The sequence below is a fragment of the Brachyhypopomus gauderio genome, unplaced genomic scaffold (assembly GCF_052324685.1).
Source record: "Brachyhypopomus gauderio isolate BG-103 unplaced genomic scaffold, BGAUD_0.2 sc107, whole genome shotgun sequence".
Classification (NCBI taxonomy): domain Eukaryota; kingdom Metazoa; phylum Chordata; class Actinopteri; order Gymnotiformes; family Hypopomidae; genus Brachyhypopomus; species Brachyhypopomus gauderio.
Window position 1 is genome coordinate 164,784 of NW_027506928.1, and position 20,891 is coordinate 185,674.

Consider the following 20,891-nt stretch of genomic DNA (forward strand, 5'->3'; position numbering starts at 1 on the left):
TCCCTCAGTCTGACCCTGTCCCTCAGTCTGATTCTGTCCCTCAGTCTGATTCTGTCCCTCAGTCTGACCCTGTGTCCCTCAGTCTGATTCCGTGTCCCTCAGTCTGATTCTGTCCCTCAGCCCTACATGGACCTTCTCTTTCCTCGGTCCTCAGCTGCTCTGGTTGGAGTTGAAGCACCAGACTGCACTTCACACCCACCAAGTGACATCACCTGGTCCATGTAGAAGAACCAAACACACACCAGCACATAGCTCCCCCTGGTGAACAGGGCAAGCGGTGCACGATGGGAATGACACACGTGATTACACACGTGATTACAGATGAACATCTAATAATAATATTAAACACATTACCTTTTATTAGGTGTGTTGCCAGAATTAATACAGTTTTGATTTGCTTGTTACTACCTGTAGATATCAGTTTGTTTTTGGCATACTGCTATTGCTTTGCTCATGAATTCTGGGTATTCTGGAGGTGGTTTAAGCTCTTGAGGGCGTCTTTTGCTAAACTGCGTTTGTTACATTAAAAACAGCAGAAAACCGAACAGAAGCTACAACAGTGATGGAGATCCCACAATAGCAGTAACGCTGTTCAATCTGACAGCCACAGTCAGCAGGACTGGTGTGTAGGGAAACGTTAGTGTGGTGGTGTAGTACACTGTGTGTGTGTGTGTGTGTGTCTGCTGTGATTCCTGTAGTTCTGGGTGTGATGTAAGCCACAGCTCTCCAAACCTAAAATAAAAATCCACCACAGCTGCACACCTGTGTTATACATCAGCAGTTCACCCTCATGAAGCATTCAACACACTGTAGCGCCATCTAGTGGTGAACACCTGGCTACGTCACAGTTAATCAGCAGGCCAGCAAGTGTGCAGAAATTTCAATGTCAATCAGAATTTATTTTTCTGGTTTTGCATACATGCACATGTAGTGTGTGTGTGTGTGTGTGTGTGTGTGTGTGTGTGTAGGTTACCTGTGTGAGGTGTTATTGTGTGTGTGTGTGTGTGTGTGTGTGTGTGTAGGTTACCTGTGTGAGGTGTTATTGTGTGTGTGTGTGTGTGTGTGTGTGTGTGTGTGTGTAGGTTACCTGTGTGAGGTGTTATTGTGTGTGTGTGTGTGTGTGTGTGTGTGTAGGTTACCTGTGTGAGGTGTTATTGTGTGTGTGTGTGTGTGTGTGTGTGTGTGTGTGTGTGTGTGTGTGTGTAGGTTACCTGTGTGAGGTGTTATTGTGTGTGTGTGTGTGTGTGTGTGTAGGTTACCTGTGTGAGGTGTTATTGTGTGTGTGTGTGTGTGTGTGTGTGTGTGTGTGTGTGTGTGTGTGTGTGTGTGTGTGTGTGTAGGTTACCTGTGTGAGGTGTTATTGTGTGTGTGTGTGTGTGTGTGTGTGTGTAGGTTACCTGTGTGAGGTGTTATTGTGTGTGTGTGTGTGTGTGTGTGTGTGTGTGTGTGTGTGTGTGTGTGTAGGTTACCTGTGTGAGGTGTTATTGTGTGTGTGTGTGTGTGTGTGTGTAGGTTACCTGTGTGAGGTGTTATTGTGTGTGTGTGTGTGTGTGTGTGTGTGTGTGTTATAAGGTCCCCTGGAGTGATTGAGGGAATTCTGGCCTCTTTCTCCTTCCTGTATTTTCCTGTGATTAATAAAACAGGAAAGCTGTAACGTTTCATTGTCTTCATATGCAAATACAAGAAGACACACACAAACACACACATACACAAACACACATGAACATACAAACACAATACCACACACACAAACACACACATACACAAACACACAAGCACAACACCACACACACATATGAATACACACACACACACACACACACATGAATACACTCAAACACATGCAGTTACCCTCTGCTCTGTGCTGTGGCAGGAGTGTGTTTCGCAGCTCAGGGAAACTGACACCACCTCTGGTTTTCCCAGCATTCCCTGCTACATTTCGCTTGCATTGGATTGACCTCTGAAGCCCCGTACTGTGTACCGCCCCCTGGAGGACGGAAAATGTAAGACCCAGTCAGCTCTGAAACTCCCTGCCAACACTTACAGACTCCCCCCATACACACACCCCCACAAGCACACATACACACAAAAGCACACACACACACCCCCACAGGCACACATACACACACAAGCACACACACACACTCACACCCCCACAGGCACACATACACACACACACCCATCCACAAGCACACACACACACAAGCACACACACCCACAGGCACACACACACACCCCCACAAGCACACATACACACACACACTCACCCACAAGCACACACACACACACCCACAGGCACACACACACACACTCCCGCACAAGCACATGTACACACACACCCCCACAGGCACACACACACACACATATTCCCCCACAGGCACACACACACACCCACAAGCACACACACGCACAAGAACACACACACACACACACATTTTCTTTATGTGATCACCTGTCCAGTAGGAGCTCCTGCGAGGTATCTAGACATGGACTGCTGGGGGAATCTTTTGATCTCACTAACATGATGTCTCTGTGGCATGTTAGTGGTTCTGTACACACACACACACACACACACACGAGAGGAGTATCAGCCTGTGTCCATCTCTGCCAGTGCGGCCAGTACTGAGGCGCTGGTACCTGGGGCTGCTGCAGACCCGTGTAGGCACCATACTGCTCACGATGGGGGGGACGGAGGACATTCCTGCCCCAGGGCAGTTTCTGGGGGGCAGTTGTGGGGGTCTGGAGGCTGCTGGTGTTGAGGTGTCTCTGGGTGTGTGTGAATCCTCCAGAGAGGTTGTAGTTGTCATGGGAGAAGACCGGAGTGCTCCACTCCTGTCCTGCAGAGCTCCGCCCCTTCCTTCATCTCCATTCCTCCCGTCTTGTTTGGCTCCGCCCCTTCCATCAGGGACGGCTCCACGGTTCCCCTCTTGTGTGACTCCTCCCCATGGTGGAGGGAGGAGTCTGCTGTATGAGGCGTGTGGTCCAGGCTTCTGCAGTAAAGTGGCAGAGGAAGCAGTGATGTGAAATGAGGGCACATACTGCCACCTGCTGGAGGGAGAATGGAATAACTACTTGAAAACAGTCTGGGGTCAGTGGGGTAATTACTGGGCAAAGGGGGACAGTTGCACTGCGGCTGCACACTGGGAAACTGCCCTGGGTCATTTAGTTAAGTGTTAGGAGAGGGTACACATTCACACACTCACACACACACACACACACACACACACTCACACACTCACACACTCCCCTGTGTGGTAGGGAATGGGAAACAAGGATGGAAACATCCTTCACACGTTTTACAAACTTTTACCAATATAAATACAAAATATAATATATTTATAACATAATATATAATAAATATACATATAATATAGACAAAATAACATTCAGTGTACATGCTCCAACCCTAAAGAACAGGGTGATGTGTGAGTGCTGACCCTTGACCCCTGACATCTGTCTGACCTGGTCTGTGCTCCTCCCCTCTGTGGGACACTGTACTTCCTCCCTCTGGATGATGTCACTGTTGGTCTTCTGCATGAGGTCATCCCTGTTTCTCCTGATTGTGCCCTCTGTATCTGCATTAGACACGCTGGTTGAGCCTGATGTGAACCTGAGAACACACACACACACACACACACACACACACACACACACACACACACACACACACACACACACACACACACACACAGTGTGTAAAGGCTGCCTAACTTCACCTTTAGTCCTCATGATAGCGTTACTCACAGATTACTGGAGTCAGGACAGAAGGAGCATTTTTTCACACACCTGCTGTGCTGATATACTCAGGACTAAACACACTCACAGTTCACGTAAAGACTACAGCTGTCCCTGTCTGTGGTCTGCTGAGATTACTGAATAATGACTACAGCTGTCCCTGTCTGTGGTCTGCTGAGATTACTGACTAATGACTACAGCTGTCCCTGTCTGTGGTCTGCTGAGATTACTGACTAATGACTACAGCTGTCCCTGTCTGTGGTCTGCTGAGATTACTGACTAATGACTACAGCTGTCCCTGTCTGTGGTCTGCTGAGATTACTGACTAATGATTACAGCTGTCCCTGTCTGTGGTCTGCTGATATTACTGACTAATGACTACAGCTGTCCCTGTCTGTGGTCTGCTGAGATTACTGACTAATGATTACAGCTGTCCCTGTCTGTGGTCTGCTGAAATTACTGACTAATGATTACAGCTGTCCCTGTCTGTGGTCTGCTGAGATTACTGACTAATGACTACAGCTGTCCCTGTCTGTGGTCAGCAGGAAACCCATTGATCACATTCAGAAAACAGGAGTGTTTAACTTCAGAATCTCCAGCTTTGTTGTCCAGAGAGACAATTACAGAACACACCCAGTAATGTGGAGGACACAGAGACACGTATATATTAGTGGTGGGACTTTAACGCGTTAATTTCGATTAATTAATTACAGGAAAATTAACACACTAAAAAAATTAACACATTTTAACGCATTTAACGGACGAGACACGTGGAATGTTTCTCAGTGCACGAGTTCCAGACATACAGATTATATGGACGCACAATAAGATCATGATGGAGATGACTGAAGAGGCTACGCTGGTGGATGGGAAATTTAAATATAAACTTCCAGATGGAAGTAGGCTACAAACAAAAATAGTGTTATTTACACTTTATGTAGGAAGGAGTTCGCTTATCACAGGAGCACTTCCACCCTTCGTTACCACCTCAACGCAAAACATGTTGCGGCTAAAGCTGGGCGTACACTGTGCGATATTTTAAATCGTGTACTCAGCTCCAGCTCAAACTGTACGATTAAATCGCAGGGAGAGTCAGCTCGTGGAGCTGCTTCAACAGTGCGATACTCTCACGAGGAGCGATTTGAATTTCAAACATGTTTGATATTCTTGCGACGCTGCGATTTCTGATCGGGAGTTGTGAATCGCTCCTCGTATACCTGTGTAAACTATACGATGCACGACACGCGATTGAGCCGAAACGAGTGAAAAATCGGCTGAAAATGGGCCAAAAATCGCACAGTGTACGCCCAGCTTAACGCACAGGTCAGTAATGATAACTTAGCTGCTAAATGTATTCCTAGTACGATAGGGTGACCAAACGTCCGTAATTCACATCCTGTGAGGAAATGTCCTGGTTTTTAAATGACCTTCATTGGACCATTAAGACTGGATTAAACTTTCGCGAGTGGCAGTAGCGCGCGACTCCGCACGCGTTTATACATGACGCGTCACATTATTTGTGTTGTCCGCTCTCAGTGGTCGAAGATAAATGCTTACAAGAAGCGCTGCGAATTGCGTCAACTGATGCAAGTTACGAACTACCGTCCAGGGGTGAGTTTCCCAAAACGTTCTTAGCGCCAAGTACTTCTTAACCTCGTACGTAAGAATGAGGTAACGAAGTACTTGGCGCTAAGAACGTTTTGGGAAACTCACCCCAGAAAGACAATGTCGAAGAAAATCCAGCAGCTGTATGATGAGGAAAGAAGTAAAACAGGTTATTGTGAAGAGCGCCACAAATGTGGCTCTGACTGGGGATCACTGGACCTCTGTTAGCAACAAGAATTGACTTGGTGTGACAGCTCATATAGATGATGAATCTATAGATGATGAAGATCCAGTCATTTGCTTTGAGCATGCAGAAGACCACTTCTAGGCACTATGGAGATGCCTGTGGCAGAAGCCTGGGAAATTAAAGAAATTGCTAAAATGCTATTAAAAAACATCTTCTGATTTACTTCAATTCTTCCAATATCCTGAGCAAAACTCCCTAAATTAAACAACATTTTTGGTCAGAATTTCCAATGTTCTGAACTGTTTTCTGCACACTACACATATATTGGTCTGTGTTGTAGACTGGTGGAAAAATAAACAAGATGTTGAAGTTTATGATTATGTTCATTGATTCATTCATCATTCAAACTTAAATTAATATTTCTCATGTTAAATACTGAAATGCGATTAAAATGCGATTAATTTCGATTAATTAATTACAAAGCTTCCGATTAATTCGATTAATTTTTTTAATCGCGTCCCACCCCTAGTATATATATAATGTGTTCATGTATCATTTGTGTTTACACTGAGTGTCTGTATATAACAATTGATTAGATTAGATTAGATTCATTAAACTTTATTGTCATTGCATATCGATCACAAGTACAAGGCCATGAAACACAGTCCTCTGGGGCCACAGTGTACAGCACCGTCATCTCAGAGCGGCTGCAGTGTTGAAACATGCTGCCGTTCACAGATGAGGGGAAAGATAGAGAGATAAACATTAGGAAGGAGACAAAATCCCCATAGCACATATAAGTATTGATAGTGACAAAGACAATCAAGTAGTGAGAGGCGTGTTCATCCAGACGGGGGAGGAGCCAGAGATCTGGCACGGTTTTTGTGTCGAAGTTCGTGGTGAAGGATGTAGCCATCCTCTGACAGTCTCTATGTGGGGGAAAGAGGAGGTAACTGAGACTATGACCTTCAGGGAGTGTTTTGTTCAGGGACCAAATGTAGATAAACGAGAATGTCGATTTAGTTAGACGTTTGAGCACGGGAAAACTCCTCGTAAGTCAGTAGTCTCCTAACTGATCCAACTTTATCTGTAGAGCTGTGAGCCTCTCCCTGATCGAATCCATCTTTTTACTAATAGTAAGTTCGTGTTCCGACAGCTCTACCCATCGCATCAATCATGTTGGGCAATTTCTGCAGGCGTTCGATAACTGACCCACTCTTTTAATTTCCCAATACACCAGGGTAACGCCTAATCCAATCAGCAGACACGCAGCGATCAAAGTTACAAATAGATACACATCCTCAACATCTTCCAGGGAGAGAGACGTGAGACACAAACTACGCCACGTCCCCCATGAGTCAAACATGTCCAGATGAGAACGTTCCGTCTGGACATGTGGGTTCTCCTAACCCATTACTTCTTGTGGAAAAAATAGTATCGGTTGCATTGAGAGACCACTGAATCAATTCCATACTTCTTGTTTGAAATTCCAAGAGCAGCGTCAGGGTACAGAGACGAGACAGAGAAGCTAAGCTCAATCAGGGAGTACAGGAGTAAAAGTGAGACCACCTCTCGCAAAAGCCAGAAGAAAGGAAGGAAGTGTGTGTGTGTGTGTGTGTGTGTGTGTGTGTGTGTGTGTGTGTGTGTGTGTGTGTGTGTGTGCGCTCACCGAATGTGGAAGCCATCAGAAGTGAAGAGGTCGTGGTTAAGAAGCTGGGAGCAGGGGGGTCTTTTCTCTGGGTCCATCTGCAAACATTTCTGTGAAGAAGATATCTCATATGAATATTAAAGAGGATGTCAAATGAATATTAAAGAGGATGTCAAATCAATATTAAAGAGGATGTCACATGAATATTAAAGAGGATGTCAAATGAATATCACAGTTGCTGTCCTCATCATATATTACTAAAGGAGTAATTCACCATCAAAAATGCTTTGACTACTGACTACAATTTTCATTTTGTTTGAGGACCTTGTGGCATTAGGTTGTAAGAATATGGGTCAGTGAATGTGTGTGTACAGTGCAGGGCCGGAGTGGGAAAATTTTTCAGCCCGGGAGTTTCATGCACAAATCCGGCCCAAAATTATTTTTCCCTCCCAATCGGCCCAAACTAGAGATTGACATGAGCCGGCCCATCGGGAATCCTCCCAAATCTCCCGATTAGCCACTCCGGCTCTGGTACAGTGTGAGAATGTGTGTGCCTGTGATTAGCTATGTTGTCAGTTAGCTGAGAAGAAATTTGGGGAAGTGTGTATATTGTAGTTGTATGAGTACTTTTGTGTGTGTGTGTGTGTGTGTGTGTGTGTACCTGTGTAATGTCTGCTGTGTTGCCCGTGAGCTGGGGGAAACGTGTGTGTAGTGGTTCTCTGTTTGTGGGTTCTGGCATTGAAACTCCACAGAATATCCTACAGAACAGCTGCTGGTGTCGTGGCGTGAGACTGCCTGTAAAGAACAACACACTCCAGAGTTTACACTACAGGACCTGCCCTGTCACGAACACCTGCAGGACCTGCCCCGTCACGAACACCTGCAGGACCTGCCCCGTCACGAACACCTACAGGACCTGCCCTGTCACGAACACCTGCAGGACCTGCCCCGTCATGAACACCTGCAGGACCTGCCCTGTCACGAACACCTACAGGACCTGCCCCGTCACGAACACCTGCAGGACCTGCCACGTCACGAACACCTGCAGGACCTGCCCCGTCACGAACACCTGCAGGACCTGCCCTGTCACGAACACCTACAGGACCTGCCCTGTCACGAACACCTACAGGACCTGCCCTGTCATGAACACCTGCAGGACCTGCCCCGTCACGAACACCTGCAGGACCTGCCCTGTCACGAACACCTACAGGACCTGCCCTGTCACGAACACCTGCAGGACCTGCCCCGTCACGAACACCTACAGGACCTGCCCCGTCACGAACACCTACAGTAGAGGTCTGCGCGGGACTGCTTTTTTAATCCCGCTCCCGCTTGTTTTAGACCCGCTCCCGCCCGCTCCCGCCAAAAAATCGCTTGTTTTAATCCCGCTCCCGCCCGCACCTGCTTGTTTTAATCCCACTCCCGCCCGCACCGGCCAAAAAAATCGTTTGTTTTAAAGCCGCACCCGCCCACCACATACACATTTCTGTCGCCCCCGCCTGCAATCCTAATATGAATTGAATTAATTCGATTTAGTACTTGAAATTTTCTTATGTATTTATTAAAACAGCATTATAGCGATTGATCGCGCTGTCCCATTTCTTACCACAGTCCAAACACATCCCGTTAGGTGACGTACACCAACACTTTCTGACATGTATCACAACAAGCCGATTTCCATCTCCATTAATTACAATGGAATATGACTTCCATACATCAGACTTTCCTGTAGTTGGCTTAATTGTGGTGTATTCGCCTGTTTTAATATAATTTTACACAGCTGAAACTGGTTGACCGTCTACAGCAGGGGTCGGCAACCTATGGCACGCGTGCCACCATTGGCACGAGGCATAATCACTGGCACGCGATACGCTGGACCAGCATCAGCAAAAATATATATTTTATAATATAAATTATTATATTAATGGATTATACTTTCGCGAGTGACCGTAGCGCGCGACTCCGCACGCACACCTCGCGCGAACGGCGGAGGCGTTTAAACTTGGCGATTGATCGCGATATAATACTTTTTGTGTCGATTTACACCTCCCCCCCTCCTCGGTGAACAATTTAAACTCGCCGCCATAGTGGCACACTCATTGACTGGACATGTTAAAGTTGGCACTCCATGTCTCAAAGGTTGCCGACCCCTGGTCTACAGTCTCTGCCATTTCTGTATCAAAATGACAAAATGACGCACACTTCATGTTCACGTGATCAGTTGCTTAGCCAATATTTTGAATTAGTTTATTGCTTACTTACTGAATGATTAGTTGTTTTCGTCCTGTTCCTTATGCATGGAAATCATTGCGTTGTTATTATTATAATTTTCTAGACTATTAATTTGCGGGATTTTTCTACATGTATATGTGGTCCCGCTCCCGCATCGCCTGGACTAATTCAACTCCCGCTCCCGCAAATAACAATTAAATTCTGTCCCGCGCCGCAAGATATTCTGTCGGGACCCGCGGGATTACCGCGGGAGTGCAGACCTCTAACCTACAGGACCTGCCCTGTCACAAACACCTGCAGGACCTGCCCCGTCACGAACACCTGCAGGACCTGCCCCGTCACAAACACCTGCAGGACCTGCCTCGTCACAAACACCTGCAGGACCTGCCCCGTCACAAACACCTACAGGACCTGCCCTGTCACGAACACCTGCAGGACCTGCCCCGTCACGAACACCTACAGGACCTGCCCCGTCACGAACACCTGCAGGACCCGCCCCGTCACAAACACCTGCAGGACCTGCCCCGTCACGAACACCTGCAGGACCTGCCCCGTCACGAACACCTGCAGGACCTGCCCCGTCACGAACACCTGCAGGACCTGCCCTGTCACGAACACCTACAGGTCCTGCCCCGTCACGAACACCTACAGGACCTGCCCCGTCACGAACACCTGCAGGTCCTGCCCTGTCACGAACACCTACAGGTCCTGCCCCGTCACGAACACCTACAGGACCTGCCCCGTCACGAACACCTGCAGGACCTGCCCTGTCACGAACACCTACAGGTCTTGCCCTGTCACGAACACCTACAGGACCTGCCCTGTCACGAACACCTACAGGACCTGCCCTGTCACGAACACCTGCAGGATCTGCCCCCTTACGAACACCTGCAGGACCTGCCCCGTCACGAACACCTGCAGGACCTGCCCTGTCACGAACACCTACAGGACCTGCCCTGTCACAAACACCTACAGGACCTGCCCCGTCACGAACACCTACAGGATCTGCCCTGTCACGAACACCTGCAGGATCTGCCCTGTCACGAACACCTGCAGGTCCTGCCCTGTCACGAACACCTGCAGGTCCTGCCCCGTCACGAACACCTGCAGGACCTGCCCTGTCACAAACACCTACAGGACCTGCCCTGTCACAAACACCTACAGGACCTGCCCCGTCACGAACACCTACAGGATCTGCCCTGTCACGAACACCTGCAGGTCCTGCCCTGTCACGAACACCTGCAGGTCCTGCCCCGTCACGAACACCTACAGGACCTTCCCCGTAACGAACACCTACAGGACCTTCCCTGTAACAAACACCTACAGGACCTACCCTGTCACGAACACCTACAGGACCTGCCCCGTCACGAACACCTACAGGATCTGCCCCCTTACGAACACCTACAGGACCTGCCCCGTCACGAACACCTGCAGGACCTGCCCTGTATCAAACACCTAGAGGACCTGCCCTGTAACAAACACCTAGAGGACCTGCAGGATCAGAATTACCTGAACTACCTGTATTATCTGAACTAATTGAATGTTTATATTGCTGCATTGGTAATGGAACAGAAATCATCGTTTTAACCGAACAGGTTCAGCATGTTGGAACATTCTAAGAGTTTCTTCCTGCTACTACGGACACTTTAGTTTGTGTGTCATCCACCACACACGTGTGTAAGTGAAACTCACCAAAGCACCTGATGATGTGGGACAGTTGGTCTATATCAGAGTCCCCTGGAAACAAAGGCACTCCAGTCATCATCTCAACAAACAGACAACCTATCGCCCAAACATCCACTGCCCTGCAACACACACACACACACACACACACACACACACACACACACACACACACACACACCCCCATTGAAGTGCTTTCACTGAACACAACCTTTATTTTTTTATAATACTAAGCCAGTGGGATCTGTTTCTATTGGTTATTGGTTCACTGGCTGAGTAAGGGGCTTCCTGATTGGCTGTGACTGACTTGTCATACGTGGTGTCTCCCAGCAGAAGCTCTGGTGCTCTGTACCAGCGGGTGGCGACGTAGTCTGTGTAGGCCTCGCCCGGCACGGCCGACATCACACGCGCAAAACCAAAATCACACACCTTTATCACGCCACACTGGGACACCAGGACATTCTCCGGCTTTATGTCCCTGTGGACGATCTGAGAGAGAGAGACATCTTCTTTACTGTCGAGTTTTAAAACATGACCCAACATGAAAATGTGACAACCAGAGGTGGGACCAAGTCAGTGTTTTGCAAGTCTCAAGTAAGTCCAAGTCTTTATCCTCAAGTCCTGAGTCAAGTCTCAAGCAAAGACAGTCAAGTCAAGTCAAGTCTCGAGTCAAGACAAGCAACCGTCAAGTCAAGTCCCAAGTCTGAAACTTGGAATTTCAAGTCCTTTCGAGTCTTTTTTTTTTTTTACAGGCACCAACGCTTTACGAATGCTACGCTGATGCGTTTCTTTACTCGTTTTGTTGGTGTCCGCCAGCCAAAAGATGACAGATCATTTACATTTTATCTTCTCTTAATTGTGTACTTAATAAATGTACTTAAACAAGAATGTTTCGTTACATCATTTTATACGAAAATAGCAAGCTTCATCGTAAGCAAGATGCTGTCATTACGAATGGTTATTCTAAACATTTGGATAAAATGTTTAAATATAGACTAATAAAAGGTTAGGGTTATTTTTTCATTGTTTTCTGTTATTGTGGGGTCACGGTGTAGGCTACTATTGTTACCTGGAGATTCAGTGGGGTCACATATTCTGATGGCTGCCGTCAGAATTGGTGGCCCCAGTTAAAAAGGCTCACCTGTACATCCCATTCATGATTTCTTTGTTGGCTGCAATGGTGAGGGGATGGTAAATCTTGTTTAAGTACATTTATGTAATTAAGAGACGATAAATGTAAATATAAACATCTGTCATATTTTGGCTCGTGGACACCAACAAAACGAGTAAAGAAAGTGCATCAGCGTAGCATTCGTAAAGCGTTTGTGCCTCTGAACAGAAACTGTGAAATAGCGCCCCCTGTGGTCGCAAAACTCGACGGTCACAGAATCTGGTGTAACGCCAGTCTGCGTCAGAAGGACGGAAATGAAATTAATGGGGCGCACTTTATAAATATTAATATGCGTTTTAAAATTTAGATTTGGGGTAAAAAAAATCAAGTCTTTGCAAGTAAACAGGTTCAAGTCCAATTCAAGTCCCAAGTTATTGGTGTAAAAGTCCAAGTCAAGTCCAAGTCTCTGAATATTTTTTCAAGTCAAGTCAAAAGTCTTAATATTAATGACTCGAGTCTGACTCGAGTCCAAGTCATGTGACTCGAGTCCCCACCTCTGGTGACAACCTCCCTTCTCCTCATTCCTACCTCACACAACTCAACCCAATACATACACACACACAAACACACACACACTATATACGGTATATAAAATAGAAAATGTTTCATTTTATAGTCACGACAATAACGAGAGAAAGAATGAGTGAGAAAGACAGAGAGGGACAGAGGGGGTGAGATATGAGAGAGAGAGAGAGAGAGAGAGAGAGAGAGAGAGAAAGAAGGATAGGGAGAAAGACAGAGAGGGACAGAGGGGGTGAGATATGAGACACAGAGAGAGAGAAAGAATGAGTGAGAAAGACAGAGAGGGACAGAGGGGGTGAGATATGGATCAGATGGTAATAGAAACTTAGAGTGTTTCATTCTTTTTGCTGCTACAGCTGTATTCACATATTTAAGCAAATATCAAATTACGCACACATGCACACAGATCTACTCACATGAACATACACTCAAACATACACACACTCATGAACATACACTCAAATGTACACACACTCACATGAACATACACTCAAACGTACACACACTTTTATATGAACATACATTCAAATGTACACACATGCTCACATGAACATACACTCACACAGACACACGTTCACATAAACATACACTCAAACGTACACACATGTTCACATTAACATACACTCAAACGTACACACATGTTCACATTAACATACACTCAAACGTACACACACGCTGACATGAACATACACTCAAACATACAATCAAACGTACACACACTTACATGAACATACACTTAAATGTACAGTTGTGATCAAATTTATTCAACCCCCACTGAAATAAAGTGTTTTGGCCAGTTTGACATTGATTTTGATCATTTCAGTCATCTTATTTACAATTATATCAAAGAGGCACTTATAAATTAGACAAACATAACATAATATTTATGATGGAATAACCACAAATGTCTTTACTGTGCTCACATCATTATCAGTTTTATTCAACCCCCTAGTGACATTATTTTTTAGTACTTAGTACAACATCCTTTTCCAGTTATGACAGCTTTCAAGCGTGAAGCATAGCTTGACACAAGTGTCTTGCAGCGACCTATGGGTATCTTAGCCCATTCTTCATGGGCAAAAGCCTCCAGTTCAGTCACATTCTTAGGCTTGCGCACTGCAACTGCCTTCTTTAGGTCCCACCAGAGGTTCTCAATTGGATTTAAGTCTGGTGATTGCGATGGCCACTCTAGAATGTTCCAGCCTTTCATGTTCAACCATGCTCTAGTGGACTTGGATGTGTGCTTCGGATCATTGTCCTGTTGGAAGGTCCAACGTCTCCCAAGCCGCAGGTTTGTGACTGACTCCATCACATTTTCCTCCAAGATCTCCTGGTACTGAAGGGAATTCATGGTACCCTGCACACGTTGAAGCTTTCCTGTACCATTAGAAGCAAAACAGCCCCAAAGCATAATTGACCCCCTGCCATGCTTTACAGTAGGCAAGGTGTTCTTTTGTTCATAAGCCTGGTTCTTCCTTCTCCAAACATAGCGCTGGTCCATTGTCCCAAACAGTTCTAATTTAGTTTCATCTGACCACAGTACACTGTTCCAAAACCTTTGTGGCTTGTCCACATGACTTTTGGCATACTGCAGTCGACTTTTCTTGTTCTTTGGAGTCAGCAAGGGGGTGCGTCTGGGCGTTCTGGCATGGAGGTCTTCGTTATGCAGTGCGCGCCTTATTGTCTGAGCTGAAACTTCAGTGCCCACATCTGACAGGTCTTTTTTCAGTTCCTTAGCAGTCACGCGGGGATTTTTCTCCACATTACGCTTCAGGTATAGCGCACAGCAGTTGCGGTCAGGATCTTCTTTCTGCCACGACCAGGTAACGTTTCCACTGTGCCCTTTAACTTGAACTTGCGAATGATACTTCCGATAGTGTCTCTTGGAATATTTAACAACTTCGCAATCTTTTTATATCCATTGCCATTCTTGTGAAGAGCAATAACCTCTTCTCTTGTCTTCTGGGACCATTCTCTTGCCTTCACCATGCTTGGAAACACACCAGTAGATGTCTAGAAGGAGCTGAGTATCACAGTCCTTTTAAATCTGCCTAATTGGTGCTTATCATGCTTGATTGCTGCTCGTTGACATCCACAGATGTTTTCAATACCTGATGGAAAACACTGGAATGAACCTCTGTTCTTAGGAGTGGTAGTCGTAAAGGGGTTGAATAATTGTGTCAATGAAGAAATCACAAAAAGGCCATTTAATACTTTATGACAAAAAAAAATTGATGCTATCTTAGTTGCATTTAGTTCTTTAACAAGTCCTTGTAAGATTTCATTATGAACACAATTACAAATGTGCACTGAATTCCATAAAACCCTTCGCAGCATTGGGGGTTGAATAAATTTGATCACAACTGTATACACACTTTCTCATAAACATACACTGAAACGTACACTCAAACATACACACACGTTCACATGAACATACACTCAAATGTACACATACATTCCCATGAACATACATTCAAACGTACACACACGTTCACGTGAATATACACTCAAACATACACACACCTTCACATGAATATACACTCAAACGTACACTCAAACATACACACACGTTCACATGAACATACATTCAAACGTACACACACGTTCACATGAATATACACTCAAACGTACACTCAAACATACACACACGTTCACATGAACATACACTCAAATGTACACACACGTTCACATGAACATACATTCAAACGTACACTCACATGAACATACACTCAAACATACACATGCTCACATGAACATACACTCAAACGTACACTCACATGAATATACACTCAAACATACACACAGGATCACATGAACATACACTCAAACGTACACACACGCTCACATGAACATACACTCAAACATACACATGCTCACATGAACATACACTCAAATGTACACTCAAACATACACTCAAATGTACACTCACATGAACATACACTCAAACATCCACACAGGATCACATGAACATACACTCAAACGTACACACACATGCTCACATGAACATACACACAAATGTATACACACATGCACACATGAACATACACTCAAACATATAAGCGCGCACACACACACACACACTCACGTTGTGCTGGTGGCAGAAGGTGATGGCGAGGAGGACCTGGTAGAGGTATCTGCGTGTGCGGCTGGGCGGGAGGCCGTTGGGAAACTGCTCCAGCTCGTCCAGAACGCTGCGCTCCACAAACTCAAAGACCAGGTACCATCGGCGCTTCTTCTTCCACACCTCCAGCAGGTTCACCAGGTTCTCGTGTTTCAGTTGCTGCACACACACACAGCCAGACTCCAGGCTAACGCCAGTATTATATAACAATATGACTACAAATTGAGGTATAAAATACCACAGCTGGGCTCAGCTGACCCACTGTGACATCACAACTACAGTCACAGGACAGTAGAGGTCAGACCTGCAGCATCACTACTGTACATATTAACAACAGAAATAATGCTGCAATATTATTATTATAAAGATCTAAACCATTATAAAGATCTAGAACATTTACTTAAGTTCTAAACCAAAAGAAGATAATAGCCTGAATAAGTTTGATCTTTTTGGCACGCCAACTCTATCTGTGGATAATGGATTAACATTTCACAAAGCCCATTTCCGCCGCTCAAAAAAACAGTAGATGATCTGTGATCATTCTGACATAGCTAGTTCTTTATTATGAGATAGTAAATAAGTGAGATGCTGTACTGACTTCCACAGTTTCCCACAGCATCAGACCAATGCAGAAAGAGTCTAGAGTCAAGCTTTAGAAGTTTGGGTGCCAGGTAATCATACAACTACTGCTGCGTCATATAAACACATCATACAACTACTGCTGCGTAACATAAAACACATCATACAACTAGTGCTGCGTAATATAAAACACATCAAACAACTACTGCTGCGTAATATAAACACATCATACAACTACCGCTGAGTCATATAAACACATCATACAACTACTGCCGCGTCATATAAACACATCATACAACTACTGCCGCGTCATATAAAACACATCATACAACTACTGCCGCATCATATAAACACATCATACAACTACTGCCGCGTCATATAAACACATCATACAACTACTGCTGCGTCATATAAACACATCATACAACTACTGCTGCATCATGTAGAACACATCATATAACTACTGCCGCGTCATGTAGAACACATCATATAACTACTGCCGCGTCATATAAACACATCATACAACTACTGCTGCGTCATATAAAACACATCATACAACTACTGCCGCGTCATATAAAACACATCATACAACTACTGCCGCGTCATATAAAACACATCATACAACTACTGCCGCGTCATATAAAACACATCATACAACTACTGCCGCGTCATATAAAACACATCATACAACTACTGCCGCGTCATATAAAACACATCATACAACTACTGCCGCGTCATATAAAACACATCATACAACTACTGCCGCGTCATATAAAACACATCATACAACTACTGCCGCGTCATATAAAACACATCATACAACTACTGCCGCGTCATATAAAACACATCATACAACTACTGCCGCGTCATATAAAACACATCATACAACTACTGCCGCGTCATATAAACACATCATACAACTACTGCCGCGTCATATAAACACATCATACAACTACTGCCGCATCATATAAACACATCATACAACTACTGCTGCATCATATAAACACATCATACAACTACTGCTGCGTCATGTAGAACACATCATACAACTACTGCCGCGTCATATAAACACATCATACAACTACTGCTACGTAACATAAAACACATCATACAATTAGTGCTGCGTAATATAAAACACATCAAACAACTACTGCTGCGTAATATAAAACACATCATACAACCACTGCTGCGTCATAAAACACATCATACAACTACTGCTGCGTAACATAAAACACATCATACAACTACCGCTGCGTCATATAAACACATCCTACAACTACCGCTGCGTCATATAAACACATCATACAACTACTGCTGCGTAATATAAACACATCATACAACTACTGCCGCGTCATATAAAACACATCATACAACTACTGCCGCGTCATATAAACACATCATCTAACTACTGCCGCGTCATATAAAACACATCATACAACTACTGCCGCGTCATATAAAACACATCATACAACTACTGCCGCGTCATATAAACACATCATACAACTACTGCCGCGTCATATAAACACATCATACAACTACTGCCGCGTCATATAAAACACATCATACAACTACTGCCGCGTCATATAAAACACATCATACAACTACTGCCGCGTCATATAAAACACATCATACAACTACTGCCGCGTCATATAAAACACATCATACAACTACTGCCACGTCATATAAAACACATCATACAACTACTGCCGCGTCATATAAAACACATCATACAACTACTGCCGCGTCATATAAACACATCATACAACTACTGCCGCGTCATATAAAACACATCATACAACTACTGCCGCGTCATATAAACACATCATACAACTACTGCTGCGTCATATAAACACATCATACAACTACTGCCGCGTCATATAAACACATCATACAACTACTGCCGCATCATATAAACACATCATACAACTACTGCTGCATCATATAAACACATCATACAACTACTGCCGCGTCATATAAACACATCATACAACTACTGCTACGTAACATAAAACACATCATACAATTAGTGCTGCGTAATATAAAACACATCAAACAACTACTGCTGCGTAATATAAAACACATCATACAACCACTGCTGCGTCATAAAACACATCATACAACTACTGCTGCGTAACATAAAACACATCATACAACTACCGCTGCGTCATATAAACACATCCTACAACTACCGCTGCGTCATATAAACACATCATACAACTACTGCTGCGTAATATAAACACATCATACAACTACTGCCGCGTCATTTAAAACACATCATACAACTACTGCTGCATCATATAAACACATCATACAACTACTGCCGCGTCATATAAAACACATCATACAACTACTGCCGCGTCATATAAACACATCATACAACTACTGCCGCGTCATATAAAACACATTATACAACTACTGCCGCGTCATATAAAACACATCATACAACTACTGCCGCGTCATATAAACACATCATACAACTACTGCCGCGTCATATAAACACATCATACAACTACTGCCGCGTCATATAAAACACATCATACAACTACTGCCGCGTCATATAAACACATCATACAACTACTGCCGCGTCATATAAACACATCATACAACTACTGCCGCGTCATATAGAACACATCATACAACTACTGCCGCGTCATATAGAACACATCATACAACTACTGCCGCGTCATATAAAACACATCATACAACTACTGCCGCGTCATATAAAACACATCATACAACTACTGCCGCGTCATATAAAACACATCATACAACTACTGCCGCGTCATATAAAACACATCATACAACTACTGCCGCGTCATATAAAACACATCATACAACTACTGCCGCGTCATATAAAACACATCATACAACTACTGCCGCGTCATATAAAACACATCATACAACTACTGCCGCGTCATATAAACACATCATACAACTACTGCCGCGTCATATAAAACACATCATACAACTACTGCCGCGTCATATAAACACATCATACAACTACTGCCGCGTCATGTAGAACACATCATACAACTACTGCCGCGTCATATAGAACACATCATACAACTACTGCCGCGTCATATAAAACACATCATACAACTACTGCCGCGTCATATAAAACACATCATACAACTACTGCCGCGTCATATAAAACACATCATACAACTACTGCCGCGTCACATAAAACACATCATACAACTACTGCCGCGTCATATAAACACATCATACAACTACTGCCGCGTCATATAAACACATCATACAACTACTGCCGCGTCATATAAACACATCATACAACTACTGCCGCGTCATGTAGAACACATCATACAACTACTGCCGCGTCATATAGAACACATCATACAACTACTGCCGCGTCATATAGAACACATCATACAACTACTGCCGCGTCATATAAAACACATCATACAACTACTGCCGCGTCATATAGAACACATCATACAACTACTGCCGCGTCATATAAAACACATCATACAACTACTGCCGCGTCATATAAAACACATCATACAACTACTGCCGCGTCATATAAAACACATCATACAACTACTGCCGCGTCATATAAAACACATCATACAACTACTGCCGCGTCATATAAACACATCATACAACTACTGCCGCGTCATATAAACACATCATACAACTACTGCCGCGTCATATAAACACATCATACAACTACTGCCGCGTCATATAAACACATCATACAACTACTGCTGCGTAATATAAACACATCATACAACTACTGCTGCGTCATATAAACACATCATACAACTACTGCTGCGTCATATAAACACATCATACAACTACTGCCGCGTCATATAAAACACATTCCAGATAGTTTGATAGTGAACGTGTTTGATAGTAGTGAAGTGCATTCTCGCTTTGGGTGAGTTATTTTTGCACTCACCTTTAGTAGTCTGACTTCTCTTTGTGCGATTTTCTTCACAGTTTCGTCATCCTCGCTCTCTAAAAATCTCTTTACTGCAACAATTCTGCCGGTTTCCCGGTTGCGACATTTCGTCACGACTCCGTAGCTGCCTTTGCCCACCAGACCCAAGCTCTCATACTTCTCCATCACACTGTCCACGCGTAAATCACAAAAGTTTAAAGAAAAGTGTTGTTTTGGTTTTGGGAGTGACGAGACATCATGTCGCAGCCCACTTTAATGACTGAATAACTCAGGCTGTAGTTTAATGTATATCGTATACATACACACACACACACACACTATATATATATATATATATATATATATATATATATATATAAAATGGTAGATCAGTGCTGTAAGTTATGGCACACCTGAACAAGGGTAAACGTCTCATTTCACTCACCAGCTTCCATACGCAGTTGAAATATTATTATTCCGCGGGTTAAATAAGTTTAATTAAGTTTT

General features: G+C 44.3%; 1 protein-coding gene across 1 annotated transcript; it reads right to left on the minus strand.

Annotated features, from left to right (window-relative positions):
• Positions 1-2,803: 2,803 nt before the first annotated feature.
• On the minus strand, positions 2,804-20,570 carry LOC143497348 (cyclin-dependent kinase-like 2). The gene is made up of 8 exons (XM_076993250.1): positions 20,403-20,570; positions 15,869-16,063; positions 11,398-11,579; positions 11,100-11,212; positions 7,837-7,970; positions 7,197-7,285; positions 3,452-3,610; positions 2,804-2,990 (listed from the first exon to the last, which is right to left on the minus strand). Exons 1-8 carry the CDS (start codon positions 20,568-20,570, stop codon positions 2,804-2,806), a joined length of 1,227 nt encoding a protein of 408 aa, XP_076849365.1.
• Positions 20,571-20,891: the final 321 nt, after the last annotated feature.

What these genes read in the sequence shown, in the direction of transcription:
- LOC143497348 (XM_076993250.1), bottom strand. Translation starts at nt 20,570, where the DNA reads ATGGAGAAGTATGAGAGCTTGGGTCTGGTGGGCAAAGGCAGCTACGGA. An exon ending in CCACATCATCAGGTGCTTTG is followed by an intron (nt 7,971 to 11,099) that starts GTGAGTTTCACT and finishes TGTTCTTTACAG; the next exon opens with GCAGTCTCACGCCACGACAC. An exon ending in TCTGATGGCTTCCACATTCG is followed by an intron (nt 3,611 to 7,196) that starts GTGAGCGCACAC and finishes GTGTGTTCTCAG; the next exon opens with GTTCACATCAGGCTCAACCA.